At 41.1% G+C, this 18059-nt stretch overlaps 1 protein-coding gene across 2 annotated transcripts in view; it reads right to left on the bottom strand.

The window, feature by feature from the left end:
- Positions 1-18059, bottom strand: part of pappaa (pregnancy-associated plasma protein A, pappalysin 1a) — a 95989-nt gene that overhangs the window by 36996 nt on the left and 40934 nt on the right. For both annotated transcript variants that reach the window (XM_035955855.2, XM_023287300.3), the window contains exons 11-13: positions 3474-3584; positions 2189-2324; positions 1666-1879 (exon numbers count right to left, since the gene is read on the bottom strand). In XM_035955855.2, the coding sequence (XP_035811748.2) occupies positions 1666-1879; positions 2189-2324; positions 3474-3584 (461 nt within the window). The remainder of the gene's footprint in view (positions 1-1665; positions 1880-2188; positions 2325-3473; positions 3585-18059) is intronic.

Raw genomic sequence — 18059 nt, 5'->3', positions numbered from 1 at the left:
ACAAAAGCCACAAACAGCTCTATCTCTGCACACAGAACCCCTGACCGTCCATGCTTTGCGTATCACCGTGTTTATTGGTGCATTTTGAAAGCGTGGTGGGAGCGTCGTCACTGTGAACCGTCTCATGCGTGACAGTGGTGTGGAAATTGGTAAATTGTGACTCTTTGTGTGTGTGGTCTGGTTTAGCTGTGTTTGTGAGGAGCAATTTGACATCATGTGGTTTCAAATAAAAGGTAGATTCAAAATTGTGAACTGATGGGTAAATAGATAATAATCGTTCTGTTGGTTTTGGAAATAACTTGAGCGACTATTAATGGCTTTTAACTTGGAATCGATCATATTTAATTTCTGGTTCAGATTCTGAGGTTTCAGCCATTACGAATCGTTTTGTAACACACACAGAAATGTCCAAATATGAAATACTGCTCCACATTAGGCGTCACCTTTTATTGCCTGATTGACGGGCCATTTATTTAATCAACTAGTTAATTACATAAATGGCAGCCTCGGCACACTGTTGAACAATGCGAGAGCTATTACAGGAGAAACATGTCCATTTGGCTGGATTTTTCAAAGAAACTGGATATTTTTATGCAGTGTGTACTTCAGCCGAACTCAAAACAGAACAAACTGGGGTGGTAAACAAGATTTAGTGCTGGAGGCGGTGTGGCAGCTCTATTGTTAGAAAATTTGTGGAGCTCAACAACAGGTCCAAATTAATTGTAAATTTCCAGTGACGTTATACTTGTTACGTCCAACGTTTTACTGTTATAACTGCAGCTTCGGGCAGATGTCTAACATTAAACAGCTTGGGGGCGACCCACCGGCCAATTGGCTGAAGGCACATAACACCAAGCAGTGGATCCCTGGTTTGAACCCTGACATGGGAACATCTGTTATCCCCTGTTTGCCTTCATGCATTTTCTATCCTCTTCTTTACCTCCATTTCAAAAGAAAGGCAACAAAAATGTGTTATTGATGCTTTCTGGTACCAATAACTAATACACAACTCTGACTTTTTCTGCTCAAACACTCACACATAGACATTGTCCTCTTTCAAAACAGTAGACAGGGCATTTTGTAGTCAAAGTCTAAGGGGAATGTGAAAATTGGTTGATGCAAATGATTTATCACCTTCACCACAGACTTTGTCATGTTGTCGATGTTTTTCTTCATATTGTAATTTTACTATTGCCACTACACAGTAGGTACAGCACGTATTGCATGTCTGTCCATCCTCTAAGATGGCTGTCGCGGATGCAGGGTTTTGCTTATTTGTTGAAATTTGTTGAGATTATTATGACTTTGAGGACAAGTTTGAGATTTGGGGTTTTATAAATGAACTTGACTTGACAGTGAACTAAAGAAAGCATGGTTGCTAGTTTTTGACCTTTGACTCGCAAGAAGATCTCATTCCTCAGATGTATGGAAATGACAGTAATCCACAGTTGATATTGTGTGTGGCTTTATAGTCTTTTCACAGTACGCACACCTGTATAAGGACTTAAATCAAGTTTCCTATATCTTGTTTGTGTTAAAGCATAGTTGTATAAATGTACATAATTGATCCCATGATTTCTTATGTTTGTGTTCACTGTGGAGCCTGTGTATTGTATTTAAGCATAATCAGCAGTAGTAGCCCTTTTTTAAATATTTTGACCTCACCTCTGTCCTGTAGGATTGTAGATCTCATTGCTCTGACAACCGCTTATCGTGATGGGGTCGAACGACTGGAAGGAGCGCAGGCCTACGCCGGAGATGGCCACGAGGCGAGAGGCAAACATGACAAGGATAGCCTTGGTGTGGTAAAAGGCCACCGATAGGTCGTGGCTCACGGGGATCACCAAGGGGTTAGTGCGGCAGCTCAGACGCCACTCACCTTGGGGGCAAAAAGCAAAAGACAAAACAGAGTGCAGTGAGGTTGAGGTAAAGGACAGAAGCAGACATTAATCCAACCTTAAAGGTGAACAGGAAAAGAAGAGCAGGACGGAAGACAGGGATAAATAACATGCTGCGACTGAAAGATGAATACAGTGCTCTATATAAGACAGAGGAAAGAAGCATAACAGTGACACACACACACTTTAGGGAGCTTCATTCTATTGGATGTATGAGTTCCACTGTTCCATTTTCAATAAAAGGTGAATGGAATGGGTTGCAGTTTGAATGTGCATAAGCCAGTTCTCACCTAGACTGTGGATGCCCTCCTTGGTGTCCACTAACTGAACAGTAATATTACACTGTGTCTGGTCGATGTAGCCGGTCCCATCAGCAGCCAAGTGTATAATCACAGCTGCTGCCACCATGGGGTGAGAAAAGTGGGCCTGAATAAAGGAAAACAGAAAGTACAATCCGTCAGTAACTACTCTTGTCCTATTTCCAAATACCCCTTCATATTATAGTCCTACTTTTATTATACAACATAAATTCTATCTCTTGGAGGTGTTAATGTGTTTTTACTTGTTTTTTTCTTTTCCTAGTTCAAATCATGTCTTATTCAGCACATGTGTTGTCAAGCTGGTGAATGATTCTTTTGCTTTGTGTCTTTGAACTTTTAAAATCTCTCAGCCAAGACAAATGATGAGGTAACGTCTGCGTATAGAAGTAATTTCCAGTAAAATTAGGCTACTTTTAGAAGGAATCATCCTAATCAGAAACATTACAGGACCACTGATCACATAAGTCACTTTACAAATCAAGTAAAATATAGCTATAGGCAGACTATAGAATAATATGAGCATTGCTTCAATGGTAAGTGCAATAAAAGCACCGACATTAGCTGTCATCCATAATGAAAAACTTCTACCAGAGCATCATCATTATGATTTTCTTAGTGATTCATCTTTTAGTCAAAACCAGAACAGACAGTGTTTGTGTTAAGATTACACAAATATCAGTTATTGTACATTTAATCTTCTAAACCCCATCTTGAAAATATTGCACTATTTATCAGAGGCAGAAAATATAAAAGCAGGAAAAATCACCAGGCATTCCTGGTATGTTGGTCATGTTAAGCTCAAAATATCACAATTTTGAAACTGTGAAATTTCACCCAAATGACTTATGATGCTAAATGTATTTTTAGAAAATGCTTGAAAAATGTTACTCATGTTGAATCTAGGATTTGTGATGTTTGCAGTAAAATGAGTGACTAGAAATGTAACAGAAGCAAATAAATGCACCAAGAAATCGCTTGGGGTTCAGATGGTTAAGATCTACAGCTGGATCTATATGATGTATTCATACTGAGACGATAAAAAGGAACCTGAGTGAATACTTAAATAACTTTTACTTTTTTAAAAAGTAAACTAAGGCCAAACTGTTACATAGATTACTTAATACTTCATTATTAATCTCCCAGTCCAGGCACCTAATGCACATGATCCTCCAAAGCTACATCAGTATCAGATGGCAGTACAGCTGTTGGACATTACTATTGCAATTGTAAAATATTTGATGAATGTTGGTCTCACCTTTAGCCAATAGGTAGAATATCCCCACGCTGACTGGTGGGCCTCACGACAAGGAAACCATGCATACTGGGACACTCCATCAGAAAGATCGAACACCTTGGACTGACATGTCTAGGGAAACATAGGAGAGAGAAAGTAATTTGAGTGATGCACTTCTTAGTAAATATTTTCTTTATGCAGCTCCAAAGATATCGTTGATTAATGGATGTAATGTAAATGAACATATATGTTGGATAAAATTTAGGCAGAAGACATTTTTCAAGAAGGGTTAAAAAAATGTCGATCTGTGATATGTCACTTGGACGTAGGGTGACTTTAATTGTCATACAAAGGATTTCAGTGTTTTTGAGTTACATTAGTCAAATCATGGTACGCAATCTACACAAAAAACTGCATGATCTTAAGTCATCTACTTATTCTTTTGGAGTCTCTGCTCTAATCACCTGTTGTTGTAAGTTCTGATCACCGAAAAGCTCCTTTTCCCATCACTGTAGACCTCAGTTTTCAAAGAAGTTAATTTAGGAGGCAGCATGCTAGATTTAAGCTGAAATGAGCTCTTGCTGAGTAGCTAAGTAAGATGCATGTTACACTTAGTGCTTACCACTGAAAAAGCTTAAATCAAGTTAGAATCTTGGCCCTTTGACAACACTGTGACCCCTGCTTTACCCCGACTGTCGACTGTTTGTCGGCTGTTTGAGCTGACGTGCATCTGACGTGCGTTGTGTGCTGCACTGTTTGTTTGTGTCTTGTCAACAAACAGCAAACAGCATCCTGTCATTCATCACATGCACCGTATCGCTCTCCTCCTCTTCTGTCCCTCATTTTCCTTTCTACTGCTCTGTTCACGTAATCACCGTGTCCTGACTTTTAAACTCTGTCATGCCACACCTGTCCACTAGAAGCCCCCAGAGAGCATCTATGACTCTCTATGGTACATGGATCAGTGGTAGGATACTTCATAGTAAAGGGAGGATGCTTTAAAAACCATCAAGAGTTTATATATGTCAGTTAACTTCACTCAATGTGCAATAATTTTTTTTAAAAGAGAGAAAAAAAAAATAACTAAAGGTTGTTCCAAGCATCTTGGAGAACTTGCCACAGTTCTTCTGTGGATTTAGGCTGCCACAGTTGCTTGTGTCTCCTCATGTAATCCCAGACTTACTCCATGATCAGGGCTCTGTGAGCCACACCATCTGCTGCATGACTCTTTGCTCTTCTTGTTGTTGAAGATAGTTCTTTATAAAACTGGCTGTATGTTCAGGCATGTTATCATTCTGCAGAGTGAATCTGGGACCAATCAATTGTCTCTGTGATGGCATTGTGTGATAGACAACAATCAGATGTATTTGGAACAGTCAAACGTGCTCTGACTCGCATAATGATGACACTCAGGCTCATATATAGTATTTTCAAGTCTGAATTCTTTTCTTTTTTGACCCAGAGGCTCTTGAATGTAGGACTGAGGGTTAATGCCAGTAGAATTATATGCACCCAGAGATTAGTTAGTGTGATATATGGTGAAATCCGTAACATTATCGGTGAAATGCAAAACAAACACAATGCAAACTCCCCTTTAAGTTACAGATAACTGATTAATTAAAACCACTGTTTAATTATCAAAGCTTTGAGTGCAGTCCCATTTACATTAAAGAACATTTGAACCAATTCCACTGGACCACTTCTGGTGTGACCACAACCTTTAGTGGAATGCTCTGTAAAAAATGCACATCACGCAGTAATGTAGCAGTGAACCGCTCTCCAAATGCACCTTTCTGACCTTGGATAGATGGTGTCTGTGTCACCTGTCATCTATAATTGTACTATATGTAGCATATGGTGTGTCAAGGTACATCTCAGTACGCTAGTGTCTCCCTGAAAACAATGTTGAGTCCCTCTTCCCCAATATTGTTTCAGCCCCTAAGTGTGACTGCTATGAATGAAAATAAATGAGTTTAATTTCTGAAGAACTCGTTCTCATTAACCATAACATGGCCCTTACACCAAGGTATTTGACCCTTTGGTCTTCCTATGAGACGCAGCAATAGTGGCAGGATTTAGCTTTAAAAAGACAAGTGAATCCAAAACTATAAGATTCATTGATCCTAAGTTCCATGATGACAAAGTTACATGATTACTTTAGCTTTGGTAACACCAAAAATCAAAGGATCCCCACTGGGATTTCAGTCCCTATCACCTCATTAGCTACATTAGCATTGTGAACCATAACTGGAAATATATGGTAAGAAAGAATGCAGGGATGTAGAGAAACCAGGAATGCTAAGATGTCAAACCTTCATTGTCAGTAAAAATTTATTTTAAAAGTAAATATGCGAGATGGTAAAAGGCTATTGAGCAATAGATAAACACAGATAAAGGGGAGAGAGAGGACATACCCAAGGACGTTGAGTTTCGCCCACTGCCCTGAGCTAGTGAAATGAGACACCAGTAACATGAGAGTTTTGCTAGAGAGGCTACTGTAAGATCCTGCCACCGTGGAAAACTGGCCAGACCAGCTATCTCCATATATCTGTCCCCTGGATCTGTTGACGTGACCTTTCCGCTCACAGCTGAAGCGGCAGAAATGAGGAATGCAGGTGACAAAAACACCTGAGATAAGTCGCCATGAGACTTTGTTCACATTTGAGTGCGATTGTGTAGATCACTTTGCAGATTGTCACTCGAGGTTTTTTGAAAACACAGTCTACATGGTACAGTTACCAGAAAATGTTAATGTAAAAAAAAATTACTTATTATTACTGTAGGTGTGTTGTAAATTGAAATGAAGATGACCTGTCTCCATTACTGCCCCTTGGCTGGCAGAATAGGTGACAAAACCCGCTCCATGTGTAAACCGATGACTCCATGTAAACACAGGTGGCACTAGATACACTGTTTTTCCTCAAGTAAACACCTCCTAAAGCTTTGCAGCGAGAATCAAAGCAATCTCGACAGATCTGTCATTGATCTGATTCTGGCATTAAAAGTACACCTTCTAAAGCAAAGCTACTTTAGTTTCACACTCTCACATTTTATTTGTTCACCCATCCATCAATAAACCTTTATCCTTTTACGAGTCACAAAGGACTAGTGGCCAATCTTAGCACACATTCATTGGCTGGGTTATACCCTGGACAGGCTTCCAGGCTATCACAGGGCTGACACATTAACAAGGCACATTACAAGCATTCTCATTCACTTGCATAGCTATTGGTAAAATAGTCGCCAATTAACCAAACCCAAATGTCCTTGGACAGCGGTGGGAAACAAGAGCACCCAGACGAAACCTGTACAACTGGAGGAACACGTAAGCTTGAAGGGCCCCAGATGTGGAATCAAATTCTTCTTGTTGTGAGTAAACACCATGCTATGGTGCCACTGATTTCAAATTAGATTTTGTATTGAATTTCAAAAAATCCCTGTTATAAATTCTAACAATCAGGTAGTTTAAAATCAAGGTAAAACTTAAACATAACATGGCTCAATTTGAATTTTGGAACTGTGTGTGTTCCACATTATGTGGCAGGAATCTATGAAAGGAAAGACAAGCAGTTCATCCAATGCTGTTTATTTCCTCGTGGATTTCATTGAAGCACAATCTGATGGCTTTTTCCTGATCTCAAGCCAATTCTGCTCCCTCTCCCTTGACAACTTTGATCAGATCTTTATGTAGAGAGTGGAAATCCATTTTGAGAAGAGCTACTTTGCCCCCCCCCCCCCCCCGGTTTCACATGAAATCAACAAATGCCACCTTGCCACCCAAATTTGTCACTTTTGGTTTTGATCTGACTGCTGCTGCTATGTAATCTGTCATAATTAATCTGAGATTTTAGATCCTTAGCATTATTATACCATACCATAATTATTAAAATGCATGGGCTACTTCAACCAACTTAGCAAATGTGACAGAAGCATCAGTGCTTTTCCACGAACACCTGCACAAATTTGCCAGTGCTGCTTACTCTCCCGTAGCGGATGTAATAATAATAATAAATTTTATTTATAAAGCGCTTTTCCAAAAACTCAAAGACGCTGTACATAAAATACAATAAGATAAAACAAAACTGTTAATTAAAATCAATAGATAGTAAAACAAGTTCAAGATAAAATACAGAATCACTTAAGGAAAGCAGATCTAAAGAGGTGAGTCTTTAAAAGGGATTTAAATGTGGTGAGGTTGGTGCAGTCACGGAGGGCATGGGGGAGTGAGTTCCAGAGTGTGGGGGCGGCGATGGCGAAGGCTCTGTCCCCCCAATGTCGCCGGCTGGTCCTGTGCGGGATGGAAAGGAGGTTTGTGTGGGAGGAGCGGAGATTCCTGGGGGGGGTGTAGGGGAGGAGCAAATCGGTAAGGTAAGAGGGGGCAAGATTATGGATGGACTTGAAGGTGAGGAGAAGCAGTTTGTACTGGATGCGGTGTGAAATGGGGAGCCAATGGAGGTTCTGCAGGACGGGGGTGGTATGGTCGTGAGAACAGGTTCGGGTGAGGAGTCGGGCAGCAGAGTTTTGAATGAGTTGAAGTTTATTGAGAACTTTGGAGGTGGAGCCGAAGAGAATGCTATTGCAGTAGTCAAGGCGGGAAGTGACGAAGGCATGAATGAGGGTTTCAGCGGCTGAGAAGGAGAGGAAGGGGCGGAGACGGGCGATGTTGCGGAGATGGAAATAGGCAGTTTTGGTGATCTGATTAATGTGGGGTTCAAAAGTGAGGTTGCTGTCAAATATCACACCGAGGTTGCGGATGTGAGCAGAAGGAAATAGGGTGGTGTTATCAATGGTAATGGGGGGGTGGGGAAATGGTGTGAGTGATTTAGGTCCAATAAAGATGAGATCAGTCTTGTCGCAGTTTAGCAGGAGAAAATTTTTCCTCATCCAGGATTTAATGTCGGCCAAGCAGCTGGAGAGAGAGGGGAGGGTGGTGGTGGCGGTGGTGTTGGTGGAGATGTAGAGTTGGATATCGTCGGCGTAGCAATGGAAGTGTAGGTTGTGGCGGCGGATGATGTTGCCGAGGGGGAGGAGGTACAGGATAAAGAGGAGGGGGCCAAGGACCGATCCTTGAGGGACACCATGGGACAGGGGGGCGGTGGCGGATGTGCAGTTGTTGACCTTGATGAATTGTTGTCGATTTGTGAGATATGATGTGAACCAGGTGAGGGCGGTGCCGGTGATGTTAATGGAGGATTGAAGGCGGGACAGGAGGATGGAGTGATTGATTGTGTCAAATGCTGCAGAGAGGTCGAGAAGAATGAGGATGGTGACTTGTCCAGAGTCTGAGGAGAGGAGGAGATCGTTGGTGACCTTGAGGAGAGCAGTTTCAGTGCTGTGATGAGAGCGGAATCCGGATTGAAAGGTTTCATACAGGTTGTTGGAGGTGAGATGAGTTTTCAACTGGGCAGCGACGACACGTTCTAATGTTTTGGATAAGAAGGGGAGGTTGGAGATGGGCCGGAAGTTGTGAGGGGAGGTTGGATCCAAACCAGGTTTTTTGAGGATGGGGGAGACAGAGGCGAGCTTGAGGGGTGAGGGGACACAGCCAGTACTGAGGGAAGTGTTGATGATGTTAGAGATGAGGGGGGAGATAACAGGGAGGCAGTTTTTGAGGAGGTCAGTGGGGATGGGGTCCAGGCAGGATGTGGAGTTTTTAGTTCCAGTGATGAATTTGGGCAGGTCCAGGGGGGAAACGGGCGAGAAGTGGGCCAGGGGGGGAAAGTTCAGAGGGTTTGGTGGAGGAGAGGGGGGATCAAGTGAGGTGGGAGAGGTGACAAGGCTGCTGTGGATGGAGATGATTTTGTTATGGAAAAAAGAGAGGAATAGGTTGCACTTGTCAGTGGTGAACGAGTTTGAGACGGTGTCCGGGGGGGCAAGGAGTTTATTGACAGTTGAGAAGAGGGACTTGGGGTTGTTGGAGCTGGTATTGATCAGGTCAGAGTAGAAAGTGGACCGTGCAGTACTTATTAGTACTTACTTATTATTGACAAATACAAGTTCACTTGTCTTGCCATGTTCTTTATCATTTCTCAGAAACAAATTTTATGGCTAATACAACTGCTACACCTGAGTCCAATAAGGCGAAATAAAAAACAGATCAGAGGAACGCTGCAAGCCATTATGAATCAGCCCCCTTCTATTCAGAATATGAAATCACTGAACAGCATTTGGAAATGGTGTTTGTGTCACGTGATTTTTACTTCATTTGAACCTGCCAGCAAAGATTTACGGTGACACGAAAGACAACACAAAAGTTTGCATGTCCCACACCAGTACAATCGTGGTAGTTTATGCTGTATCTGCTAGGTGCATGAATTTCAATAGCATTGCATCACTTTATTGACACCGCCAACAGAGAAGCCAAGCGAAGGGAGGTCATAAACAACACTCAGAAGACAAAATGTGCACATTAAACCATCACGTGTTCGAAATGAAGTAAGGAAACAGCACATATGCATCCAAACTAGGATGTGTTCTTGTTTGCCTTCCTTCAATGCGTTGTGTCTATAAAATATGCCACCTTCCAGCAGACCTTCATATGGATCGCTTGATTACAACTACAATATCACAGCTGCAACTGTTGATGAAAGATAGTCCAAAGAATCTATTGTGTTTCTCAATTGGAAAAAGTGAAAGGAGGCTATGGTTATCATATGGTATCTTGTTTTGGGGGTAAAAAATATGATTGATGAGTGATTCAAACAGACAAAAAAAACTGATGTTGTGATGCTCATTATGTGCTAGAGCTTTTTTTTTAAACGCAAATTTTCTTCTAAGTGGAAGTTGTACAAACATGCAAATCTGATGCCTATTTATCACAATAACCAAATAAAGAGAAATCATTGTGACATCCTCTCCTACCCCGACTCATTCCAAGCGTGTTTGCCTTGTTTTGATTCATGTTAAAGATGTAACAGTCTCCTACTCCCAGCCTTGTCTCACTGAAGTGTTCCCAGTTATGTTGCAGTAACAAGCGTAATCACTGGATAGCATTTTTTGGGATTGCGGGGGGTTACAGGGCTTTTTCTATTTTGTTCTTTCTAAAATGAATGAAGCGCTACATTTATGAACAATATTCGAGGCGCCGGGGACGTGGTCAGGGTGGTGGGTGTGCAAACCACATGACTGCGACACCAGATCAAGGCCACAGTTCACACCCGGACCCCCGTCTGAGGTTTAGGCAACAAAGGCACTTCAGTGAAGGTTAGGGAAGGGCTGTGGTTTCAGTTAAATGTTAAACATGTTGTGTCTTAAGTCACTGTGGACTTTTTCTGTATTAACTGAGACCACAGTTTTTCCCCAAACCTAACCAAGTGCTGCCATGCGGTGCCTAAACATAACCTTCAACTAGAATTATCACTTTGTGGTCGTATGACTGGTGTAATAAAACTCCCTCGAGGCATTCCTGATGAACTGCATTTACAAGATGGGACAGACAGTAACTTCAACCTGTGACCTTTAACAACCAAAATCTAGTCTGTTCTTCTTTGAGTCCAGGTTAATGTTTGTGCCACATTTTAAGAAATTCTCTCAAAGCCTTTCTGAGAAATTGATAGAGGTATAGACGGATGGACTGACTGACAAACTGAAGCACTTCAAGTTAATATTTTGGTGGAAAACCAATGTCAATATAACTTTTAATTCATATGTTCAGTCTCAGTATTTTTCCAACTTGCCAAACATGCTAACTAACAACATTTTAGAACAACTTCTTATGTTCCTGGAAAACATAATCGAACTGGTATTTTCTTCAACACAGATTTACTATTGCATTTTATTGTATATAAATAAGGGTTTGCTATTTCAGGTACTAAACTCTGCTGAGACATCTATTTGGAACTATACAAATTCTCACCTTTGCTTGGAAAACAGTCTCAGCAACACAGGAGATGAGTTCAACTCCTTAACTCCAAAATACACACACACACGCACACACACACACACACACACACACACACAGTTACGCACATGGTCTTAATATTTACCAGCTGGCTAGTCAGACTGGCAGACAACAGCCAACCCCGGGTCTGTAGACACAAACTGGTGTTTGTAAATCACCACTTCAGATAAAAGGAGAGCTAAGTGTGTTGAGCCAAGAGGAAACGAAGAGAGATAAAGGTGAAAAGAAAGAGAGAGTGCAACTGTCAGACTCATTACCCGAAAATTATGTCCGTACTGTAAAACCATCTACTAAGAGCGCAACACAAAACATAAACTTGAAAAGAAAGGAGGGGAGCTGTTAGTGAAGGCAGATTAATGAAAATAATAATGGCTTTAATAGCATAATGTAACTCAACAACAGCCTTTCTCTCCCTTTTGGTGCCAGGACTGAGTTAGATCACCTCTATGCAAGGATGCCTGCACATAACACTTATCCGTGTCCAAACATGTACACCGACCCACACATACACATGCTGTGCACATGCTGCATCCACCTTGGCTCGGATGTTGAAGCTTGTAGATGTTCGAAACGTCCTATCTTGGATGCAAATCAATAAACCTCACTGACACAACCACAAACATGGGCCATATGTTCTTGCAAAATTTATGTAAGATAGTTAGGAGGCCCCGCAAAGGTTCTCTGCATATTTTTCAAAAATTTGGCCCAGGAGCTTGAGTAAGATCTTAGATCACCTCAGGGTTTCACGGACACTCATTTCCCTTTGCTTTGCATTGAACAGAACAAAAAAATAATTTCTATAATGACGGATGACTGTTCTTTTACAAATTCATCTGTTCTCTTTTTATAAAGTCCTATACCGCACCTAGTGGAGTAACACTTATTAAACTAATCTCTTGCAATATACATGAGCTGCAGCAGTTTCATTGATCGGTATTTAGCGTGAACCCTATGTAATTAAGCTTTGGTTATATATGACTGAGTTCTCACATGGAGATCATGAGAACGCGTCACATCTACACACACGCAGACAAGAAGGCGCCATCGTGACAACATAATGTCTAACATACTATGCATCATGTGAAACGATGCAAAAAAAAACCCAAAAACTAGTAGATATAATTAGTGATTTGGCTTTAAAGAGCATTTTTCTTTGTTTGTGTCTGTTGACTTTGGGTTTTAACTTCAGCAGTAAACACAATCACTGCAACAGCTACAGTTCATTCGGTTTGAGTCACACAGTGTCATCAATGTAAACACCGGTACCTGCTGAGTATTTCACTGCTTGTTTGCTTCAGAGTCTGTCGTGCAACTCTGCAAAGTCAGGCAGTGACCTAGTTTTTTTTTTTTTTCTGGATTTGTGGAAATTTTTTGTACACATGCAAATTAAGGAGACAATTTAGCACAAGGATTCTTAAGATGTCATAGCACCTCCTAAAATATGTCTACTTCCTTTGAATACTCGCTTCCTTTTTTTCCCCATTTCTTCTTCTCTTTTTGTTAAAGGCATATATACAAATGTGAAGTCCGAGCATGGGAAGCAGGAGTGAGCATCTGTGAGGCATTTGTGGCGAAGAAGAAAGAGAAACAGAGAAAAACTAGTATGAGTTTCCAAGCACCATCTCATGGTTTACTGGAATGCTGGTGAGCGCCTGGTGCGTGAGGTAATGTCCTGTCACCCAGACCCACCCATACCTACTGGAGCTTACCGTCTCATTGGTCCAAGGCTAATGATGGGCGACTTCCACGGCCTACTGAGAGTGGGGCTGTAAAAGTTAGTGAGTGGGTGCAATTATGCAGTTTGCCTATCCCGGTCTCATCAGAACAGACATGAGTAGTGACTGGGTGGTAAGGAACACAGACCACAAACTAATGTATAGGGATTGGTGAGCGTACAATGCCAGCAAGTTGAAAACAGATGGGTCTGCGGAGAATATAAATGTCCCTCAGTCAGTGGCCCCCTATGCTCAATAAAACAGTGCCAAAACCCTGCATATTAACGGCTTGAAAATGTTATGGGGATGGGAGGCGGATGGGGGCAGGAGGGAGGGTGGGGGGGTCATCAGTGCCATGAAAAAATACACCAGCTTCAATGAGGTTTCCACATGGTAGAACCACAATAATAACTGAAACGGGAAAAGTAAAAGAGAAAAAGAAACGCCATCCCAGAGGTTTCTTTTTAATGCTACCACACGCTTATGTCACTGGCACTGTGCCTGATGAGGACGGTGTGGTTAGCAGGGAATGTTGGTGAGAGAGACACAGCCAGAGGAGCTGGCCTTCCTGCGCTGCCGAAAGCAACAGTTCGGCTACTGTACAATCTTTTGCGGGCATGTATGTGTTTGTGTAACAGTACGATTTTGCCTGCGTATTTCTTTGCATGTATATATAAAGGAAAGTGTGTGTAAACATGCATGCTCTGCAGTAGCCTGTACAGTATGCATGTATCCTCCACTTAATACACAAACACACACTGCCTGCTGTTTTTGGGACCCGGGACAGAATTGGGCCAGTTGTTGTTTCCTTGTTTTACTAGCCAGAATAATTCCTTTTACAGTTCCTCTCCCTTCTTCCCTCTGAAGCATTATTTACCAAAAGGTGAATGTGGCAGGGGTTATTTAATTCAGACCTCATGCATATATGTTTGTTTTACATCTCAAGATGGGTGAACTTTATATATAGGCAATTTCTTGCAGCATGAGAGGACTAAAATGTTATCCCTTCTGTTGCTTATGTATAATTAAGGTTAGTGTTCTCCAGGGGTGCCCAGGGGTTGCATCAGCGATTGCCCGGGCAGCAAGCCTCTCTGGAGAAATCACCTGGCTCGCTGTTTGATCTTAAAGTTTCAATGCACACGCACACTCCCCACCAACACAAACTCATCTACACACACGTATGCGGAGGCAACAAGACTGCACACACACATGGATACACACACAGGGCACACACACACACACAAAGGTTAGTTGCTAAGGCCAGTTCTCCACTCCAATTCCCCTAGAGCAAGTTGAGCTGGCTCACCATATTCCACGGTGTGGTAGTGGGGGAACATTATGTTCTGCTCCACAAAGACAGCAGTAGTACATTTCAGTCCCCTATGGACCTGCCCTATAATCCTGTATGGAGTCGGCACTATGAGTGTGTGTGTGTTTGCCCGTTTGTCTTTGTCTGGCTGCGTACCTGTATGTGCGTGTGCATGAGCTTGATCAGGAAAGAAAGGAGAATCATTTAAATGAGCTGAAGTCATCTTATTGTTTTCACAGGTAGCTCCATATTTAAGGTCTTCTAAAATAATGCGTAATGGTTCTTACAGTGATTGAGCGGTAAAAGAGGTTTAAAATAAGAGAAAACAATGCCAAAGTTCCAACTCCACTCGGGTGTTAGACCGGCAGTTTTTGTGATTATTAAAGGGACATATTATATGCATTTTGCGCTCTACATTGTTATTCTGGGACTAGAGGAGCTTTGTATAATTCACAATTCAAGCCTTTGCGTGAAACAGGCAACATCAGTACCAGACTTTTTAAACCCCACTGCTCTTAAAAGTCTACTTTCTTCTAATTGGCAGACTTTCCTGAAACCTTTGCTTGTGAGCACCACCTAATCCGATTGCTAATGTTGAAATTCCAAAAGCAAACTCTAAACTTACTCAGTAACATAATTTCTTGTTCTTAATTGGAAATGGCAACTTTTGAAAAAGACTTGTACATTTTCAAGCCTGAATTTGATGTAAATATCAGAGTGGACAGCAGCAACAAGGGTTACAGCGGTATGTCTGTCTGATAAATATTGCGCTCATTACGTATTTATCATGCAAAATATAAGAGGATTTTTTATTTCAATCACAAGCCATATGCAGATTTTTTCTATATATTCCACTGATAATAGGTGTACATGTAAGAAATGCAATCAAATGCAGACTGAAGTGAATAATGTCTGCTGACATTAAAGATAACGTAGCTAGGAAAACATTATTCTGCTGTTACCAAGCAGCTATGTGGTATCTGCAATGTTGCTTATTCAGGAGTACAGTAAGTGTCTAATGGCACTATTCAGTTACACTGTTTTGGAAGAATCTGTATATACATTTACCAAGAAGACCACAGTTTGTTAGCGTGCTGTGGCTGGAGCTGATGAACGACTTCACCTCATAGCAAAAGTAGAGCAAAAAACATTGGAAACCGCATGTTCAGAGCAGTCTGAAGTCTGAGCTTATTCAATCACAGGGATTACTTTTACATACATTTGCCTCATTACTGGAAACTTTGGCTACATCTATAATCAAAAAACATCCTCCATCATACCACCATATATATATATATATATATATATATATATATATATATATATATATATATATAGCAGGAAATAAACAAACCCATATATGTCTGCTTTATTTTACTTTATACATTCTCTGGAGTCATGGTATTTTTTGTTTGAATCAAACTACTAATTTGCAGACATTTTAATGTGACCAACAAGAGAGGCCATTTTCTGTTTTCACAATCACTTTTTTTAATGATACATTTTTTTCTAAATGCAAAAAAACTGTCAGTGGGATCAGTTTTCAAACTGATTGACTTCCAGTGACAAGCTTTGATCCCGTCTGTCATTTGTGATTTGTGTTTCTGTCTCCTTTCAGTATTTTCATCTAATTTATGTCATTATCTTTATGTGTACATTACTTCTCCTATACCAGCTTACTTTTCTGAGTTTAACACCACTTGACTGCTGTGTTAAATACATTTTCATTTACCGATCTAGGGACCCTTCTCCATTTTCCCAAGTGACATGTCATTTTAATTTTTTTAGCAATTTAACCACCTTTTCCATCTCAATCAAGCACATGAAAATATAACTGCAGGACTATATTCTACAGTGGTATATACCTCCACACAATAGTGTTGGGTTTCAGACTTTATGACCCAAAACTTAATGTATATCAGCCTCACACAGATCTAGCACAAATTAACATTCTGTAAGGCTTACAGCAGGCTACTAATCTATTGTGTACAAACCAGCAGCATGTATTTATGGCTCTATGCACCATTTATTCTTATGTTGCTGAACTCTCCCTCAGCAGCAGTTACAATATGGGAGCAGCCACCCATCCTTCTCCTTGGCTTTGCTCTGGTGCGTAAAGATTTAAAATAGATCTCATGCACAAATGCTCATAACTGAGACTGTCATTCACCATCGTCTTTAATGGATGTGTTTCAACAGTCTCCTGTATTTATGTTGGGTCTGTTTTGCAGCAGAAATATATATCTGCATATACCCCTTACACACACACACATGCTCTCTCTTTCACACACACGAGTACATAGCACTTGAGATTTCGTGCAGACACATGATCTCTCTTGCTCTTCAAGTGCCTTCTTGTGCTGTTGTTGCTTTCTTGCATCCGTAAAGATTCCTATCAATGCTGCCCGCCTCACCCACTCTCTCTCTCAGACACACACACAGACACACACACACTCACTCATAGAATCCACACTGTCTTTAGAAACCAACAGAACCGATACACAAAGTCAATACAGGAGTTGTTTTCTAGATCAGAAGGAAATGATGTGCTCTCCAGTCCTATGACCCAACACATTCATTCAGAACAAAAAACAGAAAGTTGGCTATGCTTTAGCATCGTACTGTATCTGGGAGGCTCCTCTCTAGCTGAACTCTGTCAAAGAGCTGTGAATTGTGAATATGGAAGCATGACTAACTTACAAGGGTACATCAAAAAGTTCTCGGCCTCACCCAGGAACAAAGGGCGTAATTTCTTTTTTGGTACATAGCCGTATACTATCAAGCCTTATTTCACTGTCCACAAAAACTCAAAGGTTTGTTGTCGTTCACTTTGAATGCTGACACCAGATAAGAAGTTGAGAAGAATAGAAATGGCAAGGATGAATTTGGCTTGTTTTCAGGCCAAATTCCTCAGGAGAACTGTGACCCATGATGAGACACTGTTTCACCACTTTGATCTCAAATAAAAGAATCAAAGCAAACAATGGAAACACACCGGTTCCGCTCCTCCCGAAAAGTTCAAGCAAGTGGCATCTGTCAGAGACCTCTGTGTTTTGTGGCAGTGAGGGATGAAGTCATCCACGCTGTTGAGGAGAATGTGGAGGCTCAAGATGTGACCTTCTTCCAAGAAGCTTTGACATCAGTGGACCAAATGTGTTGAAGTTAAAAGTAAAAAAAACAACAAAGTTAGCATTACCAAAGCAGAAATTGTGTTGTGGAGTTCTGGTAGAACTAACATGAGTCAGTTTTTCAAGTGCATTATAACATGGCAACGAGGCAGTGCTTTGGAAAGTAGTGAAGTTGTATACCCCAATATTGAAGTTTTGAAGTCAGTGTTTGGTGTTTGTTATCAGCAGAATGACAACAGAATTTGTGACATCAAAAATAAAACTGTTTTCTCTGAATGCTAACACTGCCATTGCTATGGTTCAGGTCTTGTTAGGTTTAGGTACAAAATGATAGGGTAAGGTTTGGAGAAAAAAAACATTGCTTGCTTCAAAGCACATCTTTAAGGAGTGCGGTTCTAATTCCCTCAAATACAGATTGAGAGATTTGGAGAAACCAAGGAGCAGTGAAGCCGTTCAGGTGTCTTGTTGTAGCCCAGCATCTCCCTAAGACACTGAATGATGGTTTTCAACCTCTTCCTGGTCCTCAGTTTTCTCTCTTCTCCCTCACACATTAAC

Source organism: Amphiprion ocellaris, chromosome 17, assembly GCF_022539595.1.
Source record: "Amphiprion ocellaris isolate individual 3 ecotype Okinawa chromosome 17, ASM2253959v1, whole genome shotgun sequence".
Taxonomy (NCBI): domain Eukaryota; kingdom Metazoa; phylum Chordata; class Actinopteri; family Pomacentridae; genus Amphiprion; species Amphiprion ocellaris.
This window is presented reverse-complemented; position numbering and strand designations above follow the sequence as displayed.